This window comes from Sinocyclocheilus grahami, unplaced genomic scaffold (genome assembly GCF_001515645.1).
Source record: "Sinocyclocheilus grahami isolate Dianchi unplaced genomic scaffold, SAMN03320097.WGS_v1.1 scaffold772.1, whole genome shotgun sequence".
Lineage (NCBI taxonomy): Eukaryota > Metazoa > Chordata > Actinopteri > Cypriniformes > Cyprinidae > Sinocyclocheilus > Sinocyclocheilus grahami.
The window spans coordinates 1245609-1272308 of record NW_015505951.1 but is presented as its reverse complement, the minus strand read 5'-3'; the positions used below and the strand labels follow the sequence as shown (position 1 = coordinate 1272308).

The 26700-nt window shown below is 39.6% G+C and overlaps 1 protein-coding gene across 1 annotated transcript in view; it reads right to left on the bottom strand.

Annotated features, from left to right (window-relative positions):
• The window catches only part of LOC107561425 (piezo-type mechanosensitive ion channel component 1-like), a 54031-nt gene extending 27646 nt beyond the window's left edge, over window positions 1–26385 (bottom strand). Inside the window, exons 1-16 of the mRNA XM_016245868.1 lie at window positions 26326–26385; window positions 25800–25949; window positions 25273–25471; window positions 23516–23729; window positions 11339–11513; window positions 10865–10969; window positions 9500–9590; window positions 9307–9401; window positions 8939–9199; window positions 7361–7466; window positions 6269–6450; window positions 6024–6172; window positions 5504–5662; window positions 1398–1504; window positions 1107–1270; window positions 738–914 (exon numbers count right to left, since the gene is read on the bottom strand). Coding sequence (XP_016101354.1) covers window positions 738–914; window positions 1107–1270; window positions 1398–1504; window positions 5504–5662; window positions 6024–6172; window positions 6269–6450; window positions 7361–7466; window positions 8939–9199; window positions 9307–9401; window positions 9500–9590; window positions 10865–10969; window positions 11339–11513; window positions 23516–23729; window positions 25273–25471; window positions 25800–25949; window positions 26326–26385 — 2394 coding nt within the window. The remainder of the gene's footprint in view (window positions 1–737; window positions 915–1106; window positions 1271–1397; window positions 1505–5503; window positions 5663–6023; window positions 6173–6268; window positions 6451–7360; window positions 7467–8938; window positions 9200–9306; window positions 9402–9499; window positions 9591–10864; window positions 10970–11338; window positions 11514–23515; window positions 23730–25272; window positions 25472–25799; window positions 25950–26325) is intronic.
• Between the last annotated feature and the right edge of the window lie 315 nt (window positions 26386–26700).

Sequence of the window (26700 nt, the reverse complement as noted above, 5' to 3'; positions counted from 1 at the left end):
ACAAATCTTGAGCGAGACGGTGTTGCTGTTATTAATCTTGGTACACGTGTGGGAGGAAGTGTGTACTTGCTGCATGAATGTGTTTAAAAGTACTTAGGTAAGTATAAACTAGATTTTTACATTTTATTAAGTAAATGGGAGTGCTTTCTCATGCAAAAGTCATAATAAAATGCTGTTCTGAGTAGTCCCATATGTAGTCCTGTATGGCAAAAAAAAGGTTCTTCTATGGCATCGTGAAGCACCTTTATTTTTAAGAGTGTAGACCAAATACATTAACATTGTCATATCCATCACCATGCTAAAATCTTCCGAAAGTTGTCATGATTGAAATATATATATATGGATATAAAATGTCTGATTCTAGCTGAAAATTAACAACACACCTCCCCTCAATAAATAAGTTATCAAAATGTTTTGAATCCTAATTTTACTTAAAAATAAATCAATAAATAAAATGGAAACAACAATTAAAAAAAATATGTGCTAACGTTTTTAGTGTGGTTGTTTTTTTTTCTTTCAATCTGACAAAATATTTGCTAATTCCTTTAATTAAATTTTTTTTATAATTATTTCTTTATTATACTGTAGCAGATGCAAAAATGTGATGTTAAATAGTTCAGTATTTGTTCAAATGACAGAAGCCATAGTAATAGTGATGCTTACCTTAGAAAACACTTTACAGCTAGCAATGCATAAAGTGTGTTTGTAAGCATGTGTGTTAAGGTGTCCTGTCTTACCACGGTGCAGTTGTTGGAGTACTCTGCAGTGTTGACGACACTGAGCTGGTACAGCATCTTGCAGACGATGATGACACAAACCCAGATGGTGGAGAGACAGGAGGCCATTGCTCTGAAACGGCCGTAAGGCATGGCAAAACTCCACAGCACCACCAGGACCAAGTTCATTGCAGATGGCTATGAATGAAGGGGGAAAACAAGAAAGTAAATACAAGGCAAGTGAAGTGTGAAACACTGACATATTATCACCTCATAACAAGATAGGCGGAAGCAGATGGCTGTTTCTCTGGTGTGCTGAGAAACTACATAAATAACTGCAGGTTATGAAACCGACACAATGAAATGGCCTAAATATAAGAGTGTGCAGACCTCCAATAGCGCCACCCAGACGACAAAATAAGCCACAATTTTGACGATGTGCAGCTCTAATACTCTCCAAATGAAACTCTGGACATGGGTTAAGGTGTCAGAGAACTTCCTAGACAGAACCATTACTCTGTCCATCACCAGTCCCCACTTGCTGGGTATCACCTCTGAAAATAGAATGCACACTAAAATTAGGGGTGTATGTTGGCAACCATATGAGTATTGGCCAATATTAAGTTTAGAATTCCTTTTATTGAGTTTCACCAGCACAGAAGCAGCATTTATTACTCTCACCGTCGACCTCTGATGGATCATCACCCTGCTCTGTAATGAGATCTTCCTCCTCAAATCTTACTTCCTCTGTGGGCCGAACCAAATCTGGATTCTCTATACCTCTCTTCCTGTGGGGAGATCAACAACAGCACTGTAATAAAAAAATTAAAAACCCACAAGTCGTATCTCTTCAATGTCTCAAATATTCTCAAATATTTCTCACAGAATGCAACTGGTTAAATGGAGAAATAAAAAAAATACCCTGGGAATCTGCATCAGATTTTTTATTTATTTTTTTTACTGCAAAAGACATTTTTACATCAAAATTATACATTTAATAATTATAGTCAGCATTATTAATATTTTAAATAATAGGGCTGGGCTACACAGTGTTCTTGTTACACATTACATGTACACTATAGCACTTTCAGTCTATTATGGATAGTTAAATGCAACTAACCCAACCTAAACACTGTGTTTAATGGTTTAAACCTCAAAATTAAAATTGACTTAAAAATGTTTAGATATTAATTTCTGAAATATTTCTAAAGCCTTGTTCTGCTATTTTATTTTTGCATGTGGAATAGAAAGAATACAAGGGGAAATAATGCATCACTAACAATAATGCAACAAAAAATAATGCAACACTAACAATATACCAAATTTTACATTATAACATGCAATTACACATTTGACTTATTTAAAGGATGCATCTAAAATAAAAAATGTATAGTACACTCAAAAAGATTTCAGCCTGTTTTTAAGATTTACACATCAATTACACAAACCTAAAATATATTAATTTAATAGTTACAGTTAGCTAAAATGACAAAATAGAAAGGAATTTGCAATTTGGAAATAAAATATTAAATAATAATAATGCATTTTTAATAATACTAATAATAATAAAATTAATGAATTTATATGCATTTGTTGTATTAAAAATAAAAAATACAATCCCAAATAAAGCAATAAAACTTAAGTTGTGATATGTTTTGTTGATGCTGTTGCAGTTGAATAACAGGTACATTTGCAGATAATAGTGGATTTCTTTTTCTTCTTCTTTTTTTTAAAATCAGGTAATAATGGAGTTAATTAATATTACTCAGTGCTTAAATGTTTAATTACAATGTAACAAGGACACCTTAAAATAAAGTGTAATCTAGGGATGTCAGTCACTTAAAATATTTAATTATGATTAATCTGTTAAAGGCAAGTGAATATTAATAATATGTTTAATTAACACGGTCAGAAATCGAGGACAACGCTCCAATAAATGTGCGTGTCTATATGAAAAAAGCACTGGACAAAAGTAGATTTATTTAAACATCTGACTTATAAAACTGAAAATGTGTGCTCCATTACAGTACTGCAGCTTTGATAAGTTTGTATTAGCTCTGAATGTTCTGTTTCTGTTTTTTAGGGCTGCCCCCTAACAGTCGACTAACCATTAGTCGACAAGAAGAGGCTTGGTCGACCAAAATTTTATTAGCCGCAGTAAGTAGCAAATTTGCATGGGCGCTCAATCTAATGTTATCCTAGAGAAATGTGCACTATTGAAGTGTCTGTATGGAGTGTGGAAACTGAACAGTAGCGCACTCACTGCAGGACAGATGGAGGCGCCTGTGCGGTCACTTACTCTTAAAATACTCCATCATTTTTGGTCATACAGATAAAAGTAATACATCTTTCGAATCTATCGAAGACTCTATGTTTATTTGTGTGCACTCACATTAACAATGAAACGTTGTGCTTTTGTAAAATAATGAAAGCAAACAGGATGCGCTTTCTGCCGTCTCGGTCTCTGTGAACCTGAGCACATCACTTCGAAACTCAGACATGAAAAATATATCTATAGTGAGTGAAATGTCTACTTCTAAATTAAATAATTCAAATAGAAAACAAATATTCTCAGATTATGTAATCCGTATGAAACATGCATAAAGGCGCATCACTACTGTGGAGATGACGAGTCAGTGTTGCTGACTTCATCTCTTAAGTCGAAAACAAAGAAAAGCACTAGTATATCAATAAATTATTTAAACGTTAATGTAGTCTACTTGCTGTTTTTCCCCGTGTGGCAAGCGACATAATTAAACACGGCGGGTGAAAAACACGCGGCTCGGAAGAAACAAATCGACTGCCATCCATCTGGTGTCACTCCTAAGTGCTGTAGCTCAGGGCATCTGAACGGGCCGGATGAAAACCGGCCGACACGCATCCAAATCATTCAGACGTCGCTATAAATAGCCGCGATCCCAAACAGCCCATCAGTAACGCGAGTTGTGAGGCGAAGATGAGTGCTTAAGAGGCCGGATCAATAGGAGAACATTTGAGTAGGTGTTTCTCCTCAAAGCGACTCCATTGGCTTCCAGAGAAATCCATTTGCAGTGAGCTAATGATCTCGCAGTAAGCCAACTCTTTCTTTATTTATTTTGGGGACAGCAGGCTGGAGCCGCGCGGCTGGCACTGATAACTGCCCGGCTCTGCTTCAACTCGGCATAAAATGTCTGTTAATCTACCTCTCTGACCAAACACACAAAGAAAACCAGAGCGAGAGAGAGCTATAACAAGATAGAGAGAGAGAGAGAGAGAGAGAGATATGTGACCATCAGATCAAGTTTCCGTCAGCTCGAATAGCTATTGACCGGCCCGAGCAGCTTCTATCTGCGGTTCTTTTCTGTCAATCGAGGGAAATTAGAGAAGAGAGGAGCGAGAGCGGAGGAGAAAGAGCGAGACTACAGTGTTCAGAATAACATGAGCAATTTTCCTGCAGTTTATGACCAACTACAGGGCAGTAATGTCACTGAAACTAGTTTTAAAAACAGTTTCACTTTTGACTCATTTTTAATCAAACTGGTAGATGTTTAAGTTGAAGTGAATAATTTCTGCATTACTACATGATTTTTTTTTTCTAAGAAACTAAACGATAGACACTTGAAATATTAAATGTTATATACCGTAATACAATATAAAATAATTTAGATATAAAAGTATAAAATGTTTCTTTATATATGTATATATTAGAGCTGCAGTCGACTAGTCGACTAACCATTAGTCGACAAGAAGAGGCTTGGTCGACCAAAATTTTATTAGCCGCAGTAAGTAGCAAGGGCGCTCAAGCGCTCAATCTAATGTTATCCTAGAGAAATGTGCACTATTGAAGTGTCTGTATGGAGTGTGGAAACTGAACAGTAGCGCACTCACTGCAGGACAGATGGAGGCGCCTGTGCGGTCACTTACTCTTAAAATACTCCATCATTTTTGGTCATACAGATAAAAGTAATACATCTTTCGAATCTATCGAAGACTCTATGTTTATTTGTGTGCACTCACATTAACAATGAAACGTTGTGCTTTTGTAAAATAATGAAAGCAAACAGGATGCGCTTTCTGCCGTCTCGGTCTCTGTGAACCTGAGCACATCACTTCGAAACTCAGACATGAAAAATATATCTATAGTGAGTGAAATGTCTACTTCTAAATTAAATAATTCAAATAGAAAACAAATATTCTCAGATTATGTAATCCGTATGAAACATGCATAAAGGCGCATCACTACTGTGGAGATGACGAGTCAGTGTTGCTGACTTCATCTCTTAAGTCGAAAACAAAGAAAAGCACTAGTATATCAATAAATTATTTAAACGTTAATGTAGTCTACTTGCTGTTTTTCCCTGACACATTCATAATTATTATATCTGCCGGAGCGCTGTGGCAAGCTTGAGCACTTATTAGGCTATATAGGCAATTAAAGGCTCATTATTATGATTTATATGGTTTATTAATAGACTAATAAACTATTAGTCGACCTAATAGTCGACTAATGCTTAAAATGAACGACTACTAGTCGGCCAGAAAAATCTTTAGTCGAGGGCAGCCCTACTGTTTTTTTGTTTTTTTGTTTTTAGACATGTCCCAAAAGATAATGAAACAGTTATGATGAAAATCTGAACAAATAATTCTAAATAGTATTCAGAATTTATAGTATTAAAAACTACATATGCTAACTTTTACAGTTCAAAATAATTAATGTCTTTTAAATGATTCTAAAATGCATTTTATTTTGGTAAATTAAAATTAGTCTAGAATATATTAATGCATTTGTTCAGAGGTAGTGCTCATGCCTGTGGATGGGCGTGACATTCTCCAGATCTGTGATCTTCATAAAGGGTTTATGGAAGTAGTGAAGCTGTAGAATACAGGCCAACAGGAAGAAGCCTGGGATCACAATACTGGTGAAGAGCTCAGATAGTTTAAACGTCTCCAGTCCCATGTCAGTCAACCTAAAGATGGAGAACCATATGCAATTATCACATGTACCTAAAAATTAAAATTCCAACATCACTTACTCACCCATATAACATTCCAAACCCATAAGACTTTCCACAGAACACAAAACAAGACACTATGCAGAATTTGTATGTGTGATTACAGTCTTTTTTCCAGCTCTTCTGAAGCTTAAAGGTCCCACACTCATTTACTTTAATTGTGTTGAAAAGAGCAGCAGGAACATTTAAATAAACTTCTCCTTTTGTGTTCCACAAATACATAAATGAACATGGGTTTGGAATGGCATCAAGGTCCTTCTTTTCATATATCCTCTGAAACACTTACAAATAGTAAACACTAAACCAGGGGACATACTGTTGTTCTGTGAATCCAGTGAAGTTTCCCCAATAGCCTGGAAAGTCCTCAAACTGAAAGGTGTAAATAGCAATGAGCACCACCATGGTGTAGGCCACCACCATCCACCAGAAGGCCTTCAGCAACCTCCTCCAGAGAGAATAGTACACCTAAGGACAGAGAGTTTTTTTTTTTGCTCAGTTTTATGATTAAATTTAGAGAATAATATTATATCTCATACTGCATGTGGGCTGGTAAAAGTGTACCTGATATAGGCACAGGCAGAGCAGAAATAGCAGCATGTAGACGATCTTGTAGGCTACAAGCTTTCCTGCAAAGCTGACCATGATGAACATGCCTCCACACACGTAGATCCAGTACTTAGCATACAGACTCATCACCAGCCCACCAAACACCTTCAAAATCGACTCATTTCGACCTGTGCTCTCTGAAAGAGAAAGAGAGAAAAAACACTCTTAAACTACACTATCTGGTTAAATGAGAAACCCAAAAATAAAATAAGACAAAGTAAGAAGAGTTTAACCACTCAAAACCACTTTTATGACTTTGTATATAAAACCCTGATTTTATAGTACTTAAGTGGTGCTTTTTTGTCTTAACTGCTCAACTGTCTCAGTCTCTCTTTTTTTAACTATCTACAAATTGTCTCTTTTTGATTTCTATACATTTTGATTTTCATACAGGTTTGGATTGATATAAGCATGAATAAATGAGGACATAATTTTCATTTTTGTGTAAACTAGTCCTTTAAGCAAATGCCTTTGAAATGAATTTTAATTCACTGAAAAAATAAATAAAAAATAAAAATGTTGTAGGATTTAAAATTTTCACCATGAATTAAACAAAATTTTGAAGTAGAAAGACTAAAAAGTTTTTTTTTCATATACACTACCACATGCTGTATTACATATCGACTAATAAATTACAGAAAGTTTAGCAAACACTTATCATCAGGTAAACAGCAAAAGTCTACAGGTTTTTCAAAACGAAAACAAAAAGAAAATTAAAACTAAATTGGCTGTTGGTGGCAGTGTGTGTGTTTGCCAAGAAAACCAAGAAACAGGAAGAATAGATGAGGTGGAGCAGAGGGGGAATTACGAATGTTTTAATAATGATTATTAACAGACAGTGATTAATGCTTTAATTTCCCGAATGTCCTGAATGAATCAGAAATGTTTTTCTCTTGTTCCAGATAAATGGCAGGGTTTTCATGAAGTAGATGTGAGTTTGACTCTGGTCCCCGGGCCCAACATCACTTCCTGTTCTCTCTAAATTTGATCTATCAAAAAAATGGCACAAAACCAAACAAAATTGTCTCTCCTGATGTTCTCGCTCACCTCCAGTGGTGACCTCCTGCAATGGTGCAGTTATTCTCTTCTTCCTGCTGAACATGTCCTTTACAGACTGTCTCAGCAAAAGCCAAAATGTCAACGTGAACAGCAGCTGAGAATAAAGAGAAAAAGAGTGAAGCAATATTTACACTTTGCTCACAGTGTATTATGAAACATCATGAGAATTATGACTGATCATGTGGTTTACGTGTGGTTGGATTGTGTAAAGATGTAGCAAGTGAGAACAAGTTTTCCCATCTACATTTCTGACTAACTTCAATGTTTATTGCAGCCATCTATATCCCAATACATAACGCCATTTAGAATTGTAATTTTATACAGAAACGTTGTGCATTCTAAACTAAAAGCAGTGCGTCCAAACTCATGCAGGCACACCAACAATACATATTCTACCTTTTCTAACACATCCATTTCAGGACTTGAAGTCTCCACAAGCTGATGAGCTGAATCAGGTGTGTTTGAGTAAGAAGCTTTTGAAAATATGTACTGTTGGTGTGCCTCCAGGAACAGTGTTGGGAAACACTGCATTAAAGGAACATTTTTGGTTCAAAAGTCAAACTTGACAGCATTTGTGGCGTAATGTTGATTATACCCCAAAAAAATACTTCTCCCTTGTTTTCTTAAATGAAAAAGACAAAAAAGAAAAAGTGTGAGGCACTTACAGTGGAAAGGAATGGGGCCGGTTTATGGAGGATATAAAATTGAAATGCAGAAACGTGAAGCTTATGATTTTATAATATCACAACAATTAATCTGTTAAAGGTTGCATTTAATTTGAGATATAAAGTTGTTCTCATCAGTTTTACAGTCATTTTAGTTTTTTTTAGTTGTATACAAATCTACTGTAAAATTGTATACAACTTTACACAGAAAAGACTGAGCAATTTTTAACACTAATTATGTTGAACACATTTGTTTATATCTTGTGGCTATCCAACTGAACCAGTGAGAATTGTATATAATTTTACATATTGGGCCCATTCACTTCCATTGTAAGTGTCTCACTGTAACCCTTCTCTAAAAATTATGATTAAATAAACAGTAATTAATGATTTTGTTTCCTTAACTTTGAATGAATCTGAAGTGAATAGTATATGCTTAAAATAAATGTCATGGCTTTATGGCTGGCACATATGCCAGAGAATTAATGTGGTAGATGTGAGTTTGAGTCTGGTCTATGTCATCCATTTCTCTGTAATTTTACAGTCATTTTAGAGTTTTAGATATAATTTTGTTATGGACATGATTGTATACAACTTGCATTGTTTATGCCTTGTGGCTATACTATTGAACCAGTGAGAACCTTATTGTTCACATACAAGCCCCCTTCACTTCCACTGTAAGTTCCTCCTTTTTCTTTTTATTCAAAGAAAAGGAAGGTCAAGACAAAATTCATTTTCCTGGTAATCAACATTGAGCTGTAAGTGCTTATTTGAGCAAACTTCTATTTAACCCAGAATGTTTTCTTTTTAAATAGAAACTTGATTATTATCCAACTAGTATTACACGATAATGGCAGTCATACAAAAAAAAATACATTTGCCAGAGCTTCACTGTCCTCACCATGGCTCCTAAACGCAAACAGGGGTACTGTGCTCGGTCCAAACCCAGCTGGCGCAGGCTCATGGTTCCAATGTGCTGGGGCAGTTCCGTTTCTAGGTCCATGGCCCACACATACTGCAGACAGCAAAGAGTGAAACCATACAACAGAATGAAGGGAGAGCAAAGAGTGGCAAAGCGTTGACGTGCCCGCAGCATCCAGATCAAGCATGACCACAGCAGCAGCACAAACGTCAGCCAACTATGGTATGTTATACTCCACACCTGCAGGGGCAAGAACAAAAACACATTATTCAAGTGTAAATTATTGTTCGGACAATGAATCAGCACAAAGCTTTACATCTATAGATAGAAGAGAATATTTATTTTACCATCATGGCTATGAGGGCACAAATGTAACTTTGTTGCAAGATCATTCGTCCCACCAGGCGAAGAGGATTATCGGCTGCGGCCTCTCCACTGGGCCCTGCACAAACAAACATCACAAGCTCAGAAATATACATACAGATTAAAGGTGAACTGGCATCTTCTCTAAGTGTAAATGCACAATGTACATTGCCCTACCTATGTCATGTTGGCTTGAACCATTGGTCACAGGTTCTTTAGACATCTGTGATTCAGACAGAGGTGACTCTCCCGTGGTGAGAAGTGTTTGCTAAACAAAACAAACCAAAAGACACAATGGTTTCACACAAGGACTGCATCCGACACTTTTTTCATAAGTACTTAATCTGATTTTTATTCCTTTAATTAATGAAATATTCATTCCACATCATTGTGTTATCAGGTACAAGGTGTTTAGGTGAGAATATTCAGCAGAAACACACATTCCCTTCTCTTATAGAGATAGTCCAGCCAAGGCATAGTTCCAAACTTGAATGACTTTTTTTCCTCTGTGAAACATAATAGAAGATATTTTGAATAAGGCTGGTAACCAAACAGTTTTGGTTCCCATTGTTTTCCACTGTATGGATAAACAATACATTGTATGGAACCAAAACTGTTTGGTTGCCAACATTGTTCAAAATATCTTCTATTATGTTCCACAGAAGTAAGAAATGATGACAGAATTTTCATTTTCATTTTAACATAGTCACACTCTGAAATCAATAGATTACTTCTTCTGTAATGAATCAATGTATGTGACTACTCCTTATGTCTCAATCATTTTATTATAGCTACTGTTCATATAAAAATATACATCTATAGATAGAAGAGAATAGATCTGTACATCTATAGATCTGTATTCCAAATGTGCTCAATTTTAATGACATGTAGATTGGTGTTAGAACATGTTTTGTATAATACAAATACTAAAATATATAAAATATAAATAAAATACTAAAATATAAATAAACTTGTTTACATTCATACAAATACATATTTTCTATTTTAAAAGATCATTTGATGATCATTATTAATACTGTTTTTTTTTTTTTTTACTTTTTGTCATTGCAGCCCTATTTCACACATTACATAAAAGCTGTGGAATTAGTTTGACACAGTTGAACCAATCTGCAAGCTTATGTTACATCTATGAAACAGCACTGGAAAGCATTTCAGTGTATTCCATTTTAAGCATTCCTGTACAAATATCTGCTAAAAAAAATTATTTGAGATTTACATGCATTCTGAACACTAAAAGTTGCCACAGACATGGATGTACATGCTATTTTAGGATTTTATTATTGTTATATTTTTGTACTCAGCACTGTTGATTAACATACTCCAATTTGACTGAGAATAAAAATCTGAGTAAATATACTTGTTTTTAATACAAATTGGGGGCTCGTCCAGGATATTTTTTTGTTGTCAGGTAGTTTTAGTAAAAGTTGGTCAATACAAGTTGTGTGTTTTGTGTTTTAGGTAGAATAGGTAGGAGGAATAATAGGCAGAGTTTGTGAAGAACCACAGTGATTCAAGTCTTACCTTAGTGTCATCTTCATTACTATGTCTACTTGCCTCCCAATGCCTGAGCTCCACTTCCTCTCCAGCCTCACCCTGTACTGCTTTAACTGCTCCACCCTCATCGGTCTCCACAAACAGAAAGACATTACATCAGTTAATATATGAATCACCAACTAACCCAAACTCCATTACTGTACACAAACAATGAGTCAAATGTTATTCAGTGGCTTACAAGGGTACAAATGTAATGTGTGGATAACTGAGATTACTGTGTGACATCTTGTTCAAGGAGTTATTAAAAGGACAGTTCAGCTAAAAAAAAAGTAATTAAATTCAGTGAACAGATGAAGGACAGAATGTCCTTTTTTAAGCTTGACATCAACTGGTTGGAAAACAACGTGAACATTCTGCTGATTCACTTAAGGTAAAGATGACAGAATTGTAATTTTTGGGCGAATTATCCTTTTAATTGAACAAATGAGTATGTGAAAGCACCTTGTCTGTGTGGCCAAGACTGTAACTGTTGATTTTCAGCACAATAGTCACAGAGATGTACAAGAGGAAAAGAATGCCAGGATTGACGTACACCGGCCAGTCATGTTGCGTGTTGATGTTGATGTCAAAAGAAGAGCAGTTTCCAGGCTTTATTATCGCCTTCAGGCCAAACAGTCTGAAGCAAAAAAGAAGTGAGTGAAAAACATGCAACCTTTGACTTTCTGTGATATTCTGGTCACTACATATAGCCCAAATCCCTTTCAAGGAAAATTAGTTAGTTCACTCGGTGGCCATATTTACAATGTCTACTAGCAAATATTTCAGGCATGCAAAACCAATTCTTATCTACTTGAATGGGAACATAGCGGAATCTCAAATACTCCTTGTCAAACTCACATTTAAATGACATTTTAAATTAGCAACAAAATCTAAAATGAACTTTGCATAAATTTAGTCTCTTATAGTGTTAAAAAAAGCATATACACTACCAGACAAAAGTTTTTTACAGGAGTTTCTTATGCTCATCAAGGCTGCATTTATTTGATCAAAAATACAGGGAAAAATTTAATATTGTGAAATATTATTATGATGTAAAATAAAGTTTTTCTATTTTAAGATACATTAAAATATAATGTATTCCTGTGATACAAAGCTGAATTTTCAGCATCATTACTCCAGTCTCCAGTGTCACATGATCCTTCAGAAATCATTCTAATATGCTGATTTATTATCAGTGCTGGAAACTGTTGTGCTGCGTAATATTATTTTTGGAACCTGTGATACTTTTTTTTCAGAATTCTTTGATGAATAAAAAGTTAAAAAAAAGAGCATTTATTTAAAATAGAAATATTTTCTAACAATATACACTACAGTTCAAAAGTTTGGAGTCAGTAAATTTTTATTCTTTCTTTTTTTGAAAGAAATTACAACTTTTATTCAGCAAGGATGTGTTAAAATTGTTAAGAAGTGATAGCAAAGATTTATATTGCTAGAAAATATTTATATTTTGAGAAAATGCTGTTCTTTTTTACTTTTGTTGATCAAAGAATCCTGAAAAAAGTATCGCAGTTTCCAAAAAAATATTGTATATATAAATAACTGTTGCCAACATTGATAATTCTAATAATAAATCAGCATATTAGAATGATTTCGTAAGGATCATGTGACACTTTATACTGGAGTAATGGCTGATGGAAATTCAGCTTTGCATCATAGAAATAAATTATATTTTAAAGGATATTAAAATAGAAACCATTATTTTATATTGTAATAACATTTTGTAAGATTACCCTTTCGATACTTCACTCGTACTGCGTCTTGCTTAAGACGCATATGGGAAAAAGCCTTTTTTCTCCTGAACTGAAGCCTTTTTTCATTCACGCAGTGAAACTGCACGGCCATTGGTTCGTGCAGAGCTTAAAAAACGAACCAATGGCGACGAAGCCCGCCGAAGCCCGCCAGAATGGGCGGAGCATTTGGCTATATAAGCGGGCGCTCGCCACAGGATTCTCAGATTTCTTCTCCTTCAGCGACGACTCTACGCTCATCGCTGATCCTGAAAGCCTGCTCGCCGTTGACACGCCTTCTGGAATCGGGACCTCTCAGCACAGCTGACCTGCTTCTCCGCCGCTACAGCGACGCAGCAGTTCCGGTCCGTTTTCCCTGCCGCCATCCGGCGATTCTAAGAGCTTATTTCTAGCAGGTAAGCCCTAAAAGAGCAAATTTTAGCGACGTTGCTGCAAATGTCGCTCTGCGAGTGTGGCTCGTGCAGGGAAACTTCCACGATGCAGAAGAGCAATGAGTATGTCATCTGTCTGGGCAGACCCCATGCAGAGACTGCTCTCTCACTGAGACGGAATGCTCACTCGAGCATGAGTCTCATTCTTCTCCACTCGTGGACCGCCTTCACTGGAGGCAGCCCCGCTCTCCCGTTTCTCCTCTCTCAGCGAGCCTTGGAGAGAGAAACAGGGGAGTCAGGGAGCTAAGCAACCGGGTCTGAGTGATCGCATGCCGGCACTGTACCCGCGTGCTCGCTCTCCCCGTTGCACTAGGATCCGCCCCAGAAGGGCAGTGAGCTATGCGCTTACTGAGACAAAATGCTCATTCGAGCATGAGTCTCGCTCTTCTCCACTCGCGGACCGCCTTCACGGAAAGCAGCCCAGCTCTCCCATTTCTCCTCTCTCAGCGAGCCTTGGAGAGAGAAACAGGGGAGTCAGGGAGCTAAGCAACCGGGTCTGAGCGATCGCATGCCGGCACTGTACCCGCGTGCTCGCTCTCCCCGTTGCACTAGGATCCGCCCCAGAAGGGCAGTGAGCTACGCGCTTACTGAGACAGAATGCTCACTCGAGCATGAGTCTCGCTTTTCTCTACTCGCGGACCGCCTTTTACTGAACAGCCCCACTCTCACGTTTATCCTCTCGCAGCAAGCCTCGGAGAGAGAAATGAAGAAGCCTGGGAACTAAGCAACCGGGTCTGAGCGATCTCACGCTGACACAGAGCCTGCGTACTTGCTCTCCCCGCTGCATTTCGATCCGTGTCTCACACAAAAGGATTAGTGCCCCTCTTTACATCGAGCGGCTTTATCCTACAAAGTAGATCGGAGCAGATGCTGCTGCTGACAGCTTCAAATTTGTGTGTGTGTCACTAGGGCTGCGCTCACAGATGGGCCGCTTTTACCACAAAAGCAGTCTGCCCCCGTTCGTTCGCGGAAGGTGGCCCCCGCCTCCCCGCGCTCATGTTTCTCTCCTCCCAGCTACCTCGGAGGAAGCAACGACAAGCTCGCGGGTTGAACGATCAGACTTGAGCAATCCTCTACACACATCGTGCGTGCTTAATCTGCCGGTATGTGTTACACATGAGGATCGGAGCACTTCATTATACGAGCAGCTTAATCCTCCCAGGTGGATCAAAGCGAAACGCGGGCAGCTTCGCATTTGTGTGTGCGTTGCTAAGCCCCGCCTCCCCCGCTCTGGTGTTTCTCTCCTCCCAGTTACTTGGAGGCAGAAATGGCAAACTCACGGGTATGATCGATCAGGCTTGAGCGATTAAAGTCGGCAAGGCCCCCGCTTGCATCACTCTCCAAGCAGCACTTTGACAGGGTAAACTTCCTCTTTCATTACTCGTAAGTGTTCTGCCCCCCTGCGGCCAGTCACCCGAGTTAATTTAACCCCTCGTCACGCGAGCCGAGGCCTGGCAGGCCACCCCCGGAGTGTTGAGATGGGTTATGGGGATAATAAAGCGAGGATATTCACTCCAATTCGCTCCAAGACCCCCGCGCTTCAGCAGCGTGGTCCCCGCCTCAGTGCAGAGCAAGGACGCTCACGTCCTGCGCTCAGAGGTGATGAATTTGCTGGCAAAAGAAGCTGTGGAAACCGTTCCTCCAGCCCAGAGCGAGTCAGGCTTTTACAGCAGTTACTTCCTCTTCCCCAAAAGAGATGGTGGCCTCCGACCCATCTGCTATCTCAGACACCTAAGTCGCGCCCTCATGAAGAGGTCGTTCAGGATGATTACACTGAAACAGATCCTTGCGCAAATTCGCTCGGGAGACTGGTTCTTTTCTATGGACCTGAAGGATGCATACTTTCACATTCAGATAGCCCCTCGTCACAGGCCATTCTTGAGATTCGCCTTCGAGGGAGTGGCTTATCAATATACGGTCCTTCCCTTCGAGCTGTCCCTGGCCCCCCCGCACTTTACGAAGTGCATGGATGCGGCTCTCTCCGCTCTAAGACAGATGGGAATCCGTATTATCAATTACCTCGACGACTGGCTTGTTCTGGCCCAGTCGGAGGTCAGAGAGATTCAAGATTCAAGATTTTTTATTTGTCACATACATGGTTATATACAGAATATATGACCAGCAGTGAAATATAAGTCAGGTCCGCTCCATGGACAGTGCAATTATTAAAGAATGCAAACACAAGAAAAATATATATAAATATAGGTATGGAAAAAGATTTTTAAAAATAAATAAAAATAAGAATAAAATAGAATGTGCAGGACAGTATACTGTAGACTTAATAAATAATAAGATGAGCAGGAAAGTACAAGAGAAGAATGTGCAAACAGGTTGTACAGGGTAGTTCAATAGCAGCAATAGAGTTAAAAAAAAAAAGTAAATCAATAAAATATAACAGAAACAGTCTTTGACTGGCTTTATTAACCTGAGTTTGGATGTGTGAAGTCCAAGTCAGGTCCTTGGAGATGTTTACACCAAGGTACTTGAAGCTGCTCACCCTCTCTACTGGGGTCCCACTGATCATAAGAGGAGTAAAGGGCTGTTGCTGTCTCTTCATGAAGTCCACAATCAGCTCTTTAGTTTTACTCACATTAATAGAGAGACAATTGTCCTGGCACCATGATGTGAGTTTCTCTACCTCATCCAAGTATGCGGCCTCATTGTTGTTGGAAATGAGGCCCAGAACCACAGTATCATCAGCAAATTTGATGATAGATGTGGAGCTGTGGGAAGACACACAGTCATGAGTGTAGGAGAGTAGAGCAGAGGACTCAGGACACAGCCCTGTGGAGTTCCCACGTTCAGAGTGATGGAGTTGGAGGTGAACTGGCCTACTTTCACCACTTGAGGTCTACCAGTGAGGAAATCTAGAATCCAGTTGCAGAGTGAAGAATTCAGGCCGAGGTCCATGAGTTTAGAAGCTAGCTTGATGGGGAGTATAGTATTGAAAGCTGAGCTATAGTCGAGTAATAGCAGCCTTACATACTGTAAATGTGCATGAGGGAAGAGTGCAGGACGTGAGAGATGGCATCGTCAGTAGATCTGTTGGGGCGATAGGCAAACTGAAGAGGGTCCAAAGTATCAGGGATGGAGGAGCAAATGTTGTTCTTTATAAGTTTCTCAAAGACCTTCATGACTATTAACGTGAGGGCAACTGGACGATAGTCATTCAGGCAAGAGGGGTTATTGTTCTTAGGCACAGGGATGATGACAGATTTTTTAAAGGGGGTGGGAACCACCGAGGTAGCAAGGGACTCATTAAAGATAAATGTAAACAAACCAGCGAGTTGATCAGCACAGGACCTCAGAACATGGCCAGAAATCCCATCAGGACCTGCTGCTTTCCTGACGTCCACTCGCTTTAGGGCCCTCCGAACCTCGTCCTCCGACACAGTGATTGCATGATTATCGCTGCTCTGTCTGCAGCTTCCTGACGCGCTGATCGGCAGAGTCGCGCTGCCTCGATTGCATTCAAAGCGGCTGTAGAAAGAGTTTAACTCTGCTCTCACAGCTGCAGAGGATTTATTTCCAAAGGCACAGATGGTTCTCAGTCCCTGCCACATGCGTCGACAGTCATTTAGCTGGAAATGTGACTCTATTCATTCCCTGTATCGGAGTTTGGCGGCTCTTACCGCCCGTCGGAGATCATAGCACGATGCTTTGTACTCGCTCATGTTCCTCAACGACAGACCGGCGTTGTATGCGGCAGTGCGTTTGTTTACTGCAGCACGGATTGTTCTGTCCACCCATGGTTTCTGATTTGAGAAGGTCCTTATGGTTATTGTATCTGTTGCTTGTTCAGTTAGCGTGTTTACAAAGCTTAATGCTACATCCGTGAACTCGCTGACGTCAGATGAACTCGCTCGGAACATGTCCCAGTTGTCGTCATCAAGAGCCGCCTGTAGCATAGCTTCTGAGTGGGAGGACCAGCGCGTCACTACTCTCTGCATCGGGGGTTCTTGAACGAGCCTTTGTTTATATTCCGGTGTGAGAAAAATGGCGGCATGGTCAGATTTGCCAAAAGCCGGTAGTGAGCGAGCTTTGTAGGCATTCTTATACTGAGAGTAGCAATGATCCAGTGTATTCGGTCCTCTAGTTGGACAGGATATATGTTGATAAAAGTTCGGCATGACCTGCTTGAGGTTGGCTTTGTTAAAGTCCCCCGCGATAATAAAAGCAGCGTCAGGATGTTTGTTAATGTAACCGCTGAGCACATCTTGAAGCTTAGACAAAGCCAAGCTGGTGTCTGCCTGTGGTGTAATGTAAACAGCAGTAACAATGATCGATGAAAACTCCCGGGGCAGATAGAATGGGCGGCAGATAATGGATAAATGTTCCAGATGAGGCGAGCAGGAGCGCGACAGTGTGGAGATATTCCTGGGGTCACACCATTTCTTGTTAGTCATGAAACACACTCCACCACCTTTGGATTTACCGGCCTCGGCTGTTCTGTCCATCCTTAAAACAGGGAAGTTTTCAGACGGGCGATACAGCAGAGTCCGGGACCGAGGTCGTTAGCCATGTTTCAGACAAACAAAGGATGTTACAGTCCCTGATGTCTCGTTGGAAACTTATCCTGGCTCTGAGATCGTCCACCTTATTCTCTAAGGATTGGACATTGGCAAGCAGAATGCTCGGTAGAGGAGGGCTGTGTGCTCTTTGCCTCAGTCTGTTGCGAATCCCAGCACGCTTCCCGCGATGTTTCTTAATCCGTCGCCGCGGTGGGTTATTCAGGTGGCCATTGTTCATCTCGGCGTTCCGGAGAATCTCAGGTGGCCACGATGGGTTGGAGGATAAAGTGTCCTGAAACAGGTTAGTGTAGCAGTGTCCAATGTCCAAAAGTGTTCTTTTGTCGTAAGTGATCAGTGCAGACGATATGTGTGTAAAAAGAGAGAGCAAAAGAAAGTACAAAAGTAAATAAAAGCACAATCTAAGTGGAGCGACCTGGATGGCTTCCGAACTCAGCAACGCCATCTTGGAAAAAAAGGCAGAGTTAATATCTCACAGAACCCTCCTCCTCAGCCACCTGGAGTGCCTGGGACTCAGGGTCAATTTTGTCAAGAGCTCGTTGCTTCCCAGCCAGCAAATTTCGTTCCTGGGAACAATTTTCGACTCAGTCCAAATGAAAGCTGTAGTCACGCCGGAACGAGCTTTGGCCAAACGGAGGCTGGCGACCTCTTTCAAGATCGGTACCGCTTGCCCTCTCAAAGTGTTTCAAAGGATGCTGGGCCTCATGGCAGCAGCATCTCCAGTGCTACAGTTGGGTCTGCTGCGTATGTGCCCCCTTCAGCGCTGATTGAAACCACGGGTTCCATCCCATGTGTGGCGTCACGGTGAGTCAGGCCTGTGTATCGGCCCTGACCCCCTGGAAGAACTCCCGCTGGATGGAACAGGGCGTGGCCATGGGGATAGTTCACAGAAGGACAGTTGTCATGACAGGCGCCTCCAACTCAGGTTGGGGGGCGCTGTGCGAGGGCATTCCGACCTTCGGCCACTGGTTGAAGGCGGAAAAAGGCTTCCAGATCAACTGCCTGGAAATGCTAGCAGTATGTTGAGCCTGTCAGTTCTTCCTGCCAGTCCTGAAAGGGCACCATGTGCTAATCCGATCGGGACAACATGTCGGTTGTGTCCTACATAAATCGCCAGGGAGGCCTCTCTTCAAAGCGCCTCTTCATGCTGGTAGAGCGCTTCTTAAGAGTGGGCTCAACCCAACTTGCGCTCGCTAAAGGCAGCGCATATACCGGGCAAATTGAACAAGGGAGCGGACATGTTATCAAGGAGCAATGTCCCCTCAGGGGAGTGGATGCTCCATCCGCAGACGGTTCAGACGATCTGGGAGATCTTCGGCGAGGCCGAGGTAGACCTCTTCGCCTCAAAAGACAACTCTCACTGCCAAATTTCTTAAACACAATTTCGGAAGCTAGAGTTCTGTCTACGAGACGCCTCTATGCCTTAAAGTGGGTTTTTTTCTCCACCTGGTGTCTAAACCATGGCAAAGACCCCCTCACTTCCGAATTGGCAGAGGTGCTGTCATTTCTAAAAGAGCTGCTGGATAAGGATCGTTCCCCATCCACGCTCAAAGTCTATGTGGTGGCTATAGCGGCCTCTCATGTCCCTATTGAGGGTCAATCGGTGGGCAGAAATAGCGTGGTCATCCGCTTCCTGAGGGGTGCAAGGAGGCTGAATCTGCCTTGTCCCCCTACCGTCCCTTCATGGGACCTGCCCACTGTGCTGAGGAACCTGAAGGGCCCTGCTTTTGAGCCAACATTAGGTCGCTATCGCTGAAGACTGCTCTGCTTCTAGCACTAGCATCAGTAAAGTGAATAAGGGACCTGTAGGCGCTCTCTATTAGCCCTGCCTACCTGGAATTTGGGCCTAATGAATCTAAAGTCGTCCTGAAACCAAGGCACAGTTACGTACCTAAAGTGCTCTCCACTCCGTTCAGAGCACAGGTCATTACGCTCTCTCCGCGCTTCCTCCAACTGAAGAGGACAGAGAGCTATCTCTGCTCTGCCCTGTCAGAGCGTTGAGAATCTATATTGAGCGTTCCGCTCCCTATAGGCGATCGGAACAACTCTTTGTCAGCTTCGGTAACCGCACCAAAGGGTTTCCGGTTACGAAGCAAAGACTCTCTAGATGGATAGTAGACGGCATCTCGCTAGCGTACTCTTTCTTGGGCCTCCAATGCCCCATTGGAGTACGGGCCCACTTGACTAGAGGCATCGCCTCGTCGTGGGCATGGTCCAGTGGTGTGTCCGTTGCAGATATTTGTGAGGCGGCCGGCTGGGCCTCACCATCCACATTTGCGAGGTTTTATAACCTGGAAGTCCCGGTCTTACAGGCTAGGGTCCTTTCCGCTTGAAATAGGCACGCGCTGCGTAAACGACTATGGCAGAGAGCCCTTGGCCGTACCACGCCCAAGTTCTCTGGCATTGTTTACCTGTTAGCTCTCGACCCCTGGGTGTCGAAGTTATGGGGATACTCTGGAACGATTAACCAGGCCAGGTGTGACCTAGAAAGCTCAGCCCGTCTAGTCTTGGGTTATTGTTGACTTCTCTATAAGCATTGGTTGCTTATGGAACTTATACCTTAAGTCGTTCCACTACATTAGCACGGCGTGATTGGACTGTTCCCAAATGCGTCTTAAGCAAGACGCAGTACAAGTGAAGTATCGAAAGGGAACGTACTTGGTTACTAACGTAACCCCAGTTCCCTGAGATACGGGAACGAGTACTGCGTTGCTTGCTATGCTATGTAGCTGCACGACTCAGTGGTCGCTTCAGTCGGAGTAAACCTGAGAATCCTGTGGCGAGTGCCCGCCTATATAGCCAGATGCTCCGCCCATTCTGGCGGGCTTTGGTGGGCTTCGTCGCCATAGGCTCGTGCAGCTCCGCTGCCGAGCCATTGGTTAGTTTTTTAAGCTCTGCATGAACCAATGGCCGTGCAGTTTCACTACGTGAATGAAAAAAGGCTTCAGTTCAGGAGAAAAAAGGCTTTTTCCCATATGCGTCTTAAGCAAGACGCAGTACTCGTTCCTGTATCTCAGGGAACCGAGGTTACGTTAGTAACCGAGTATGTTTTTTTTCCTGTATTTTTGATCAAATAAATGCAGCCTTGATGAGAATAAGAGACATCTTTAAAAAACATTACGAGTCTTACTGATCCCAAACTTTTGACCGGTAGTGTATTTCAGCTTGGTCCACCACCAACTGGTTACTGGCTCTTTTATTTAGAAGGCAGGACTTCATCCGTCATATTACGTGTTACGCTTTCTCCCATTCTGAGTAATATGAGTGAACTGCCTTCGTATATACACTATAGGTCCCTATAGGCTTGGAAAAATTATGATTTTTTAAATGTTTTTGAAAGTCTTATGCGCACCAAAGCTGCATTAATTTGATCAAAAATATTGTAAAAACTGTAATATTGTGAAATATGATCATTTAAATTAACTGTTGAAATGAGTCGAAAACCATGATACACTACAATTCACAAGTTTGGGGTAAGATAAAAAAAAAATCCACCAAATTATTTTAAAAAATGATTAAAAACATTGCTCACTAAAAATGCATTAAATTGAACAAAAGTTACTTACATTTATAATGTTAAATAATATTTATATTTAAAAAAAATAAGAAGCAAAACCTGTTTTCAACATTGATTATAATTAGAACCATTAACAATTGAGCACCAATAATAATTGATGATAACCGAGCAGCACACGGGCTTAGGTTTGTTCAAATTCATGTACAGTACAATAGTAATAGTGATGCTTGCCTTTGCACACACTAATAATCTTAATCTGACAGTAGTGTGCATGAGACATTTTGTATGTGACATGTTTAGGACAATGATGTATAGCAGAATTTTGTTTTATTTCACTGTGACAGTTGTGACAGTTATCTGCAGTGATTTGTGTGTCAGGAAAAATGCACAGAGCTGGCAACCTCACCAAGCCAGGTTTTACAGCCAGTAAGTGTGGGTGTCACTCTCCAGATATCTAAGGCTTAAGTCTCAGTGTTGCTTTTCAGTGGGTTATGCAAGGCTGGCAGGATACACCACCTTCACCTCGCCAGCCTGAGGCTCTATTTTAGTCCAGCAATAACTTTCACATTTACATCACACCCTGCCTTAACACAAGCCTCATGTAATGAACATACATGAACACAGAACCCTCAACAGGCTAGACTGCTCATTTAAAAATATGGACAAACCATAGTAGAGTAAGATGGGGTAAGAAACTTGAAATCCTATTTGGAATGCAAGTAATGATATTTGTATATGAACAGTAACTTTAAGATAACTTTAATATCACTGAGAAATAAATATAAACATTAACTGAAATAAAACATAAAAAACGGGTAAATTATTATAACTATAATAGTAAGTCAATGATACTAAAATAACTCTTGACAGATGTACCTTGGTGGCATGATGTTATTATTATTATTATTTTGAAATATTAATATAATTCATGGGGTTATTATTCAATAATTCCAATTTCTTTTCTTTTTTTAAGAAAAAGTTTATTTTGAATAAACGCAGTTATTTAAAACTTTTTATTCATCAAATAAACCTGAAGTAAGTTTAAACTAGAAGTTAAAATTGAAGATTTTGGGTCAGTACATTTTTTTTCTTTGAAATAAATTTAATATTTACTATATTTACTTATATTTTTACAAACGATTTATATTTTGAATAAATGTTGCTTGTTTAACCTTTTTTCCTTGCTGACTAAAAGTATACTTTTTTTAATATTACCCCAAACTTTTGAATTATAGTGTATTATGGATGTCAACTGATTTCAACATCATAATAAGAAATAAGTTTGATAGAAATCATTAAATTTTAATTTATACTGTTATTATATTATGACATGTGTTCAATTAAAATACTGTCAGTTTCATATGTACATATTCATATGCCTGTGTAAAAGTCAAAGAATAAGTTTACCTATCAGATGAATCTCTTTTACTGGTATTATACTTTGTATGTCATTGGTTGTTCAACAAAATTGTCAAAACACAATTTTAATATATTGATTTAACTAATTTAGTATTTTACATTGATGACACTTGAAAAATTATATAAATATAAGAATTATACATAATAATCCTTTATATGTTATGTAAAAGTTTACCCAGAGGGGCTTTTTGCCAAAGATAAATTTGGCATTTTGTGCTACGATAACTAAATTATAAAGATGTGTTTATTTATTTTCTGTCAATAGCACATTGGCTGATGCACCATCATTCTGATATGCTAAACTTATATCTAAAGATGTTACAATTTTTTAAGTAAATATTCTTAAGGGGCAATCTTCTCTCATCTTTCCATATTGTTTGAAGCACACTGGAGAGCAATGTAATTCCAGTGTTATATGAATGTGGCCATTTTAGAGTATCATGGTACAAAGTCAAAGTACCAAGGTATTAAAAGTGATTGACATCACTGTACCTTAATACCGCCAGTATTAATACTACCAATAATGGTCACTGTGATTTTCCAAGTAGAACATGTTCTTGGATCAACATTATTTGGTTGGTCCTGGAACAAGATTCCTGTCAATAAAACAATGTCCTAACCTCAACCCTAACCATTAACTTGATGGTTCCAAACCCAGCCTTATGCTTAATCCTAACTCAAACCATACTGTTTGATAGCGATGTTGCCCTAGAACCAACAAAAGATGTTGATCCAGGAAATGGTGCCAATGTTGTCCTACTTCGAAAAATCAAGGTAACCAGCCTTATTGGTTTACAGGAATGTTGTTCCAGGACAAATAAGGATGCTGAACTAGGTACACATACTACTTCAACAAATCAGAACAATTTTCCAATAACAGGACAGTGAAAATGATGCCACAAACAATGTTACAGACGTACTGAACATACAGTACGGTGAATGTGAAGGGAATTGAGAGTAATGGACAACAATACCTGGCCCACAGGCCTGCTGGGGAGAACATGTCTTGTGCAAATGAGCTCTGATACAGGTAAAGACACACCAGGTGTCCCCCTGTGAAGAAAGCCACCATCACGCACAATGTATTAAATCCCAGATGGCTGATGGGAAAGTGGCAAGCCCACCATGTGCACACTCCAATAAAGAGAAGGAAGTAGAAGGCAGAGAATGCAGAGGGTAAAGTGATTCCTGGAAAGAGAAAGACATGAATTCAAATCCAATTCACATACACTTTAAAATTAGACCCGAAACATTCTTTACACAAAGTGCTTCTATCTTCGAAAGCTTCACCTAACAAGGTGCTCTGAAATGCATCAGGACATAATTCAGAATATAAAACTAGTTCTTTTGCCACAAGAGATGCATTAGCAGAGTTTTCTAACCATAACTTGTGTCCCAAATGGCATGCTATAAGGAAAGCCACAATAGTTAAGTGCATGAAGTGTTGAACATTTTACAATTCTTTTTGAAGTGCACTTTTCGTTGAAATGTTTTGTGTAAACACACTGCTCAGACTATGAAATGGCATGGAGTAATGAGTAAGCGGCTATGGTTAGTTTTCTCTTTCAGGTCAACTTGTGTAATGGCGAAGCAACAGTTGAGCATGTTAATCTGTCAACGTGTTTATAAATAGCTACCTGAATAATAACACATCAAGTTTACTGGCACACACATTTGAAGGCAACAGTGCAATGAGACTCTGCACTTGCAAACTGCTTTTGTTTACATGCATAGAGTATGTTTCTTGTCATCCCTCAAAAACAAAGTCTATGAGGAATCAGTTGCAATCTGGAACCTGCTAGTTACATGTTTATGCCCACTGAGATTTAATGATTGCATCCCAAATCATTACTTCTACTACCCAATGAAACATTTGTTGGTGATGGAAAAGTACATCCCTTTGAAAAAAGTATTGGACATTTTGACACATCATCAAATTGCATCTTGACACTTTGGAACCCTTTTGTCACAAGCCGCTCTTGGCCATGGTGGAGTTTGGAGTGTGACTGTTTGAGGTTTTGGACAGGTGTCTTTTATACTGATAATGAGTTCAAACAGATGCCATTAATACAGGTAACGTGTGGAGGACAGAGGAGCCTCTTAAAGAAGTTGTTACAGGTCTGTGAGAGCCAGAAATCTTGCTTGTTTGTAGGTGACCAAATACTTATTTTACCGAGGAATTTACCAATTAATTCTTTAAAAATCCTACAATGTGATTTTCTGGATTTTTTTTTCTCATTTTGTCTCTCATAGTTGAGGTATACCTATGATGAAAATTACAGGCCTCTCTCATCTTTTTAAGTGGGAGAACTTGCACAATTGATGGCTGACTAAATACTTTTTTGCCCCACTGTACATCCCTTTGAAAAAAGTATTGGACATTTTGACACATCATCAAATTGCATCTTGACACTTTGGAACCCTTTTGTCACAAGCCGCTTTTTTTTATGCATGTAAGCATACTGTACATCTAGCTAAATGTACTGCCTTAATTATGCATATCTTATTGTATGTTAATATGCATATCATTCCTAAATCAAATATACTATTTAGAAAAGATTTTACAGAAAACCTGTATATCAGGTTCAAGACTAATACAGGTTCTTGTTCTCACAACTATTGTTGACATATGGACACAATTTATACCGTTGACTTTGACTCTTCCATTTAATCTCTCATCATTTATTGCTTGCAATGTCCAACTTTATGTTAAGCCTGTTGATTCTCTTACCAGCTAGTGCTAGTAGTGTGACAGCCAGGATGCGGCCCATGTGTCTGAGGAAGTGCTGTGCCGTGGCACGCAGACGGGCAGCTAACTGTGCCGCCCTGCTGCTTGAGTAAGGACTCTCCTCATCTTCTGTCTCACTACATGACAACATTCCCTCATCTTCTCCTTCTACATCATCATCATCATCTTCCGTTTCATCCTCCTAAAAAGAAGAGAACAGACACATGAGAAAGACTTGATTGATGCTGGGGTGAAAAAATAGGCCACATAATAATTACGTTTTTAATCCAAAATAATATACAGTATTTCTATTTCTAACTGTTCACTAATCTTTGAAAATGACCAAAGTTCTACTGAAAAGACATGTGATATTGGTGAGCTTGTGTCCCAAACTTTAAAACCAAGACTGAGAATGCTTGAAAGCACTGTAAAAACATACGTACTGTCTGAGAGAAACTGAGAAATAGATACAGTAAGAGGCAGAAACTGAGGTATGTGTTTAGAAAGTTTAGAAAGTACAAAGCTTTTGCAGGCATCTGTGCCGTGGCACGCAGACGGGCAGCTAACTGTGCCGCCCTGCTGCTTGAGTAAGGACTCTCCTCATCTTCTGTCTCACTACATGACAACATTCCCTCATCTTCTCCTTCTACATCATCATCATCATCTTCCGTTTCATCCTCCTAAAAAGAAGAGAACAGACACATGAGAAAGACTTGATTGATGCTGGGGTGAAAAAATAGGCCACATAATAATTACGTTTTTAATCCAAAATAATATACAGTATTTCTATTTCTAACTGTTCACTAATCTTTGAAAATGACCAAAGTTCTACTGAAAAGACATGTGATATTGGTGAGCTTGTGTCCCAAACTTTAAAACCAAGACTGAGAATGCTTGAAAGCACTGTAAAAACATACGTACTGTCTGAGAGAAACTGAGAAATAGATACAGTAAGAGGCAGAAACTGAGGTATGTGTTTAGAAAGTGATAAATGTGAACAAAACATCAAAGCTTTTGCAGGCATTTACTTGTTTTGCACATGTGAGAGTGTGTTACTCTTGGCTCCTCAGGGTCATAGCAATCATATCTGGCCAGGCTGCGGAGCCAGACAGGCATGTTTGCATCATGAAGTGTTTTTGGGCAAAAGCTGAAACACTGTTTAAACCAGTGACCTGGTGTAGTCAAAGAAGTCTATAATACCTGAAGAGACAAAGGGTATTTTTAGAACTGAACACAAAAGAAGATATTTCAAGGAATGTTGGTAACCAAACGGTTTCTGCTAGCCATTAAGTGCATTTTGCCCCCCATACTATAGAAGTCAATCAGCAACTGTTTGGTTACCAACAATCTTCAAAATATCTTTTTTTTTTCCTTCAACAAAAGGAAGAAATTCATATATTGTAACAACTTATTGTAAATTTCATTTTTTGC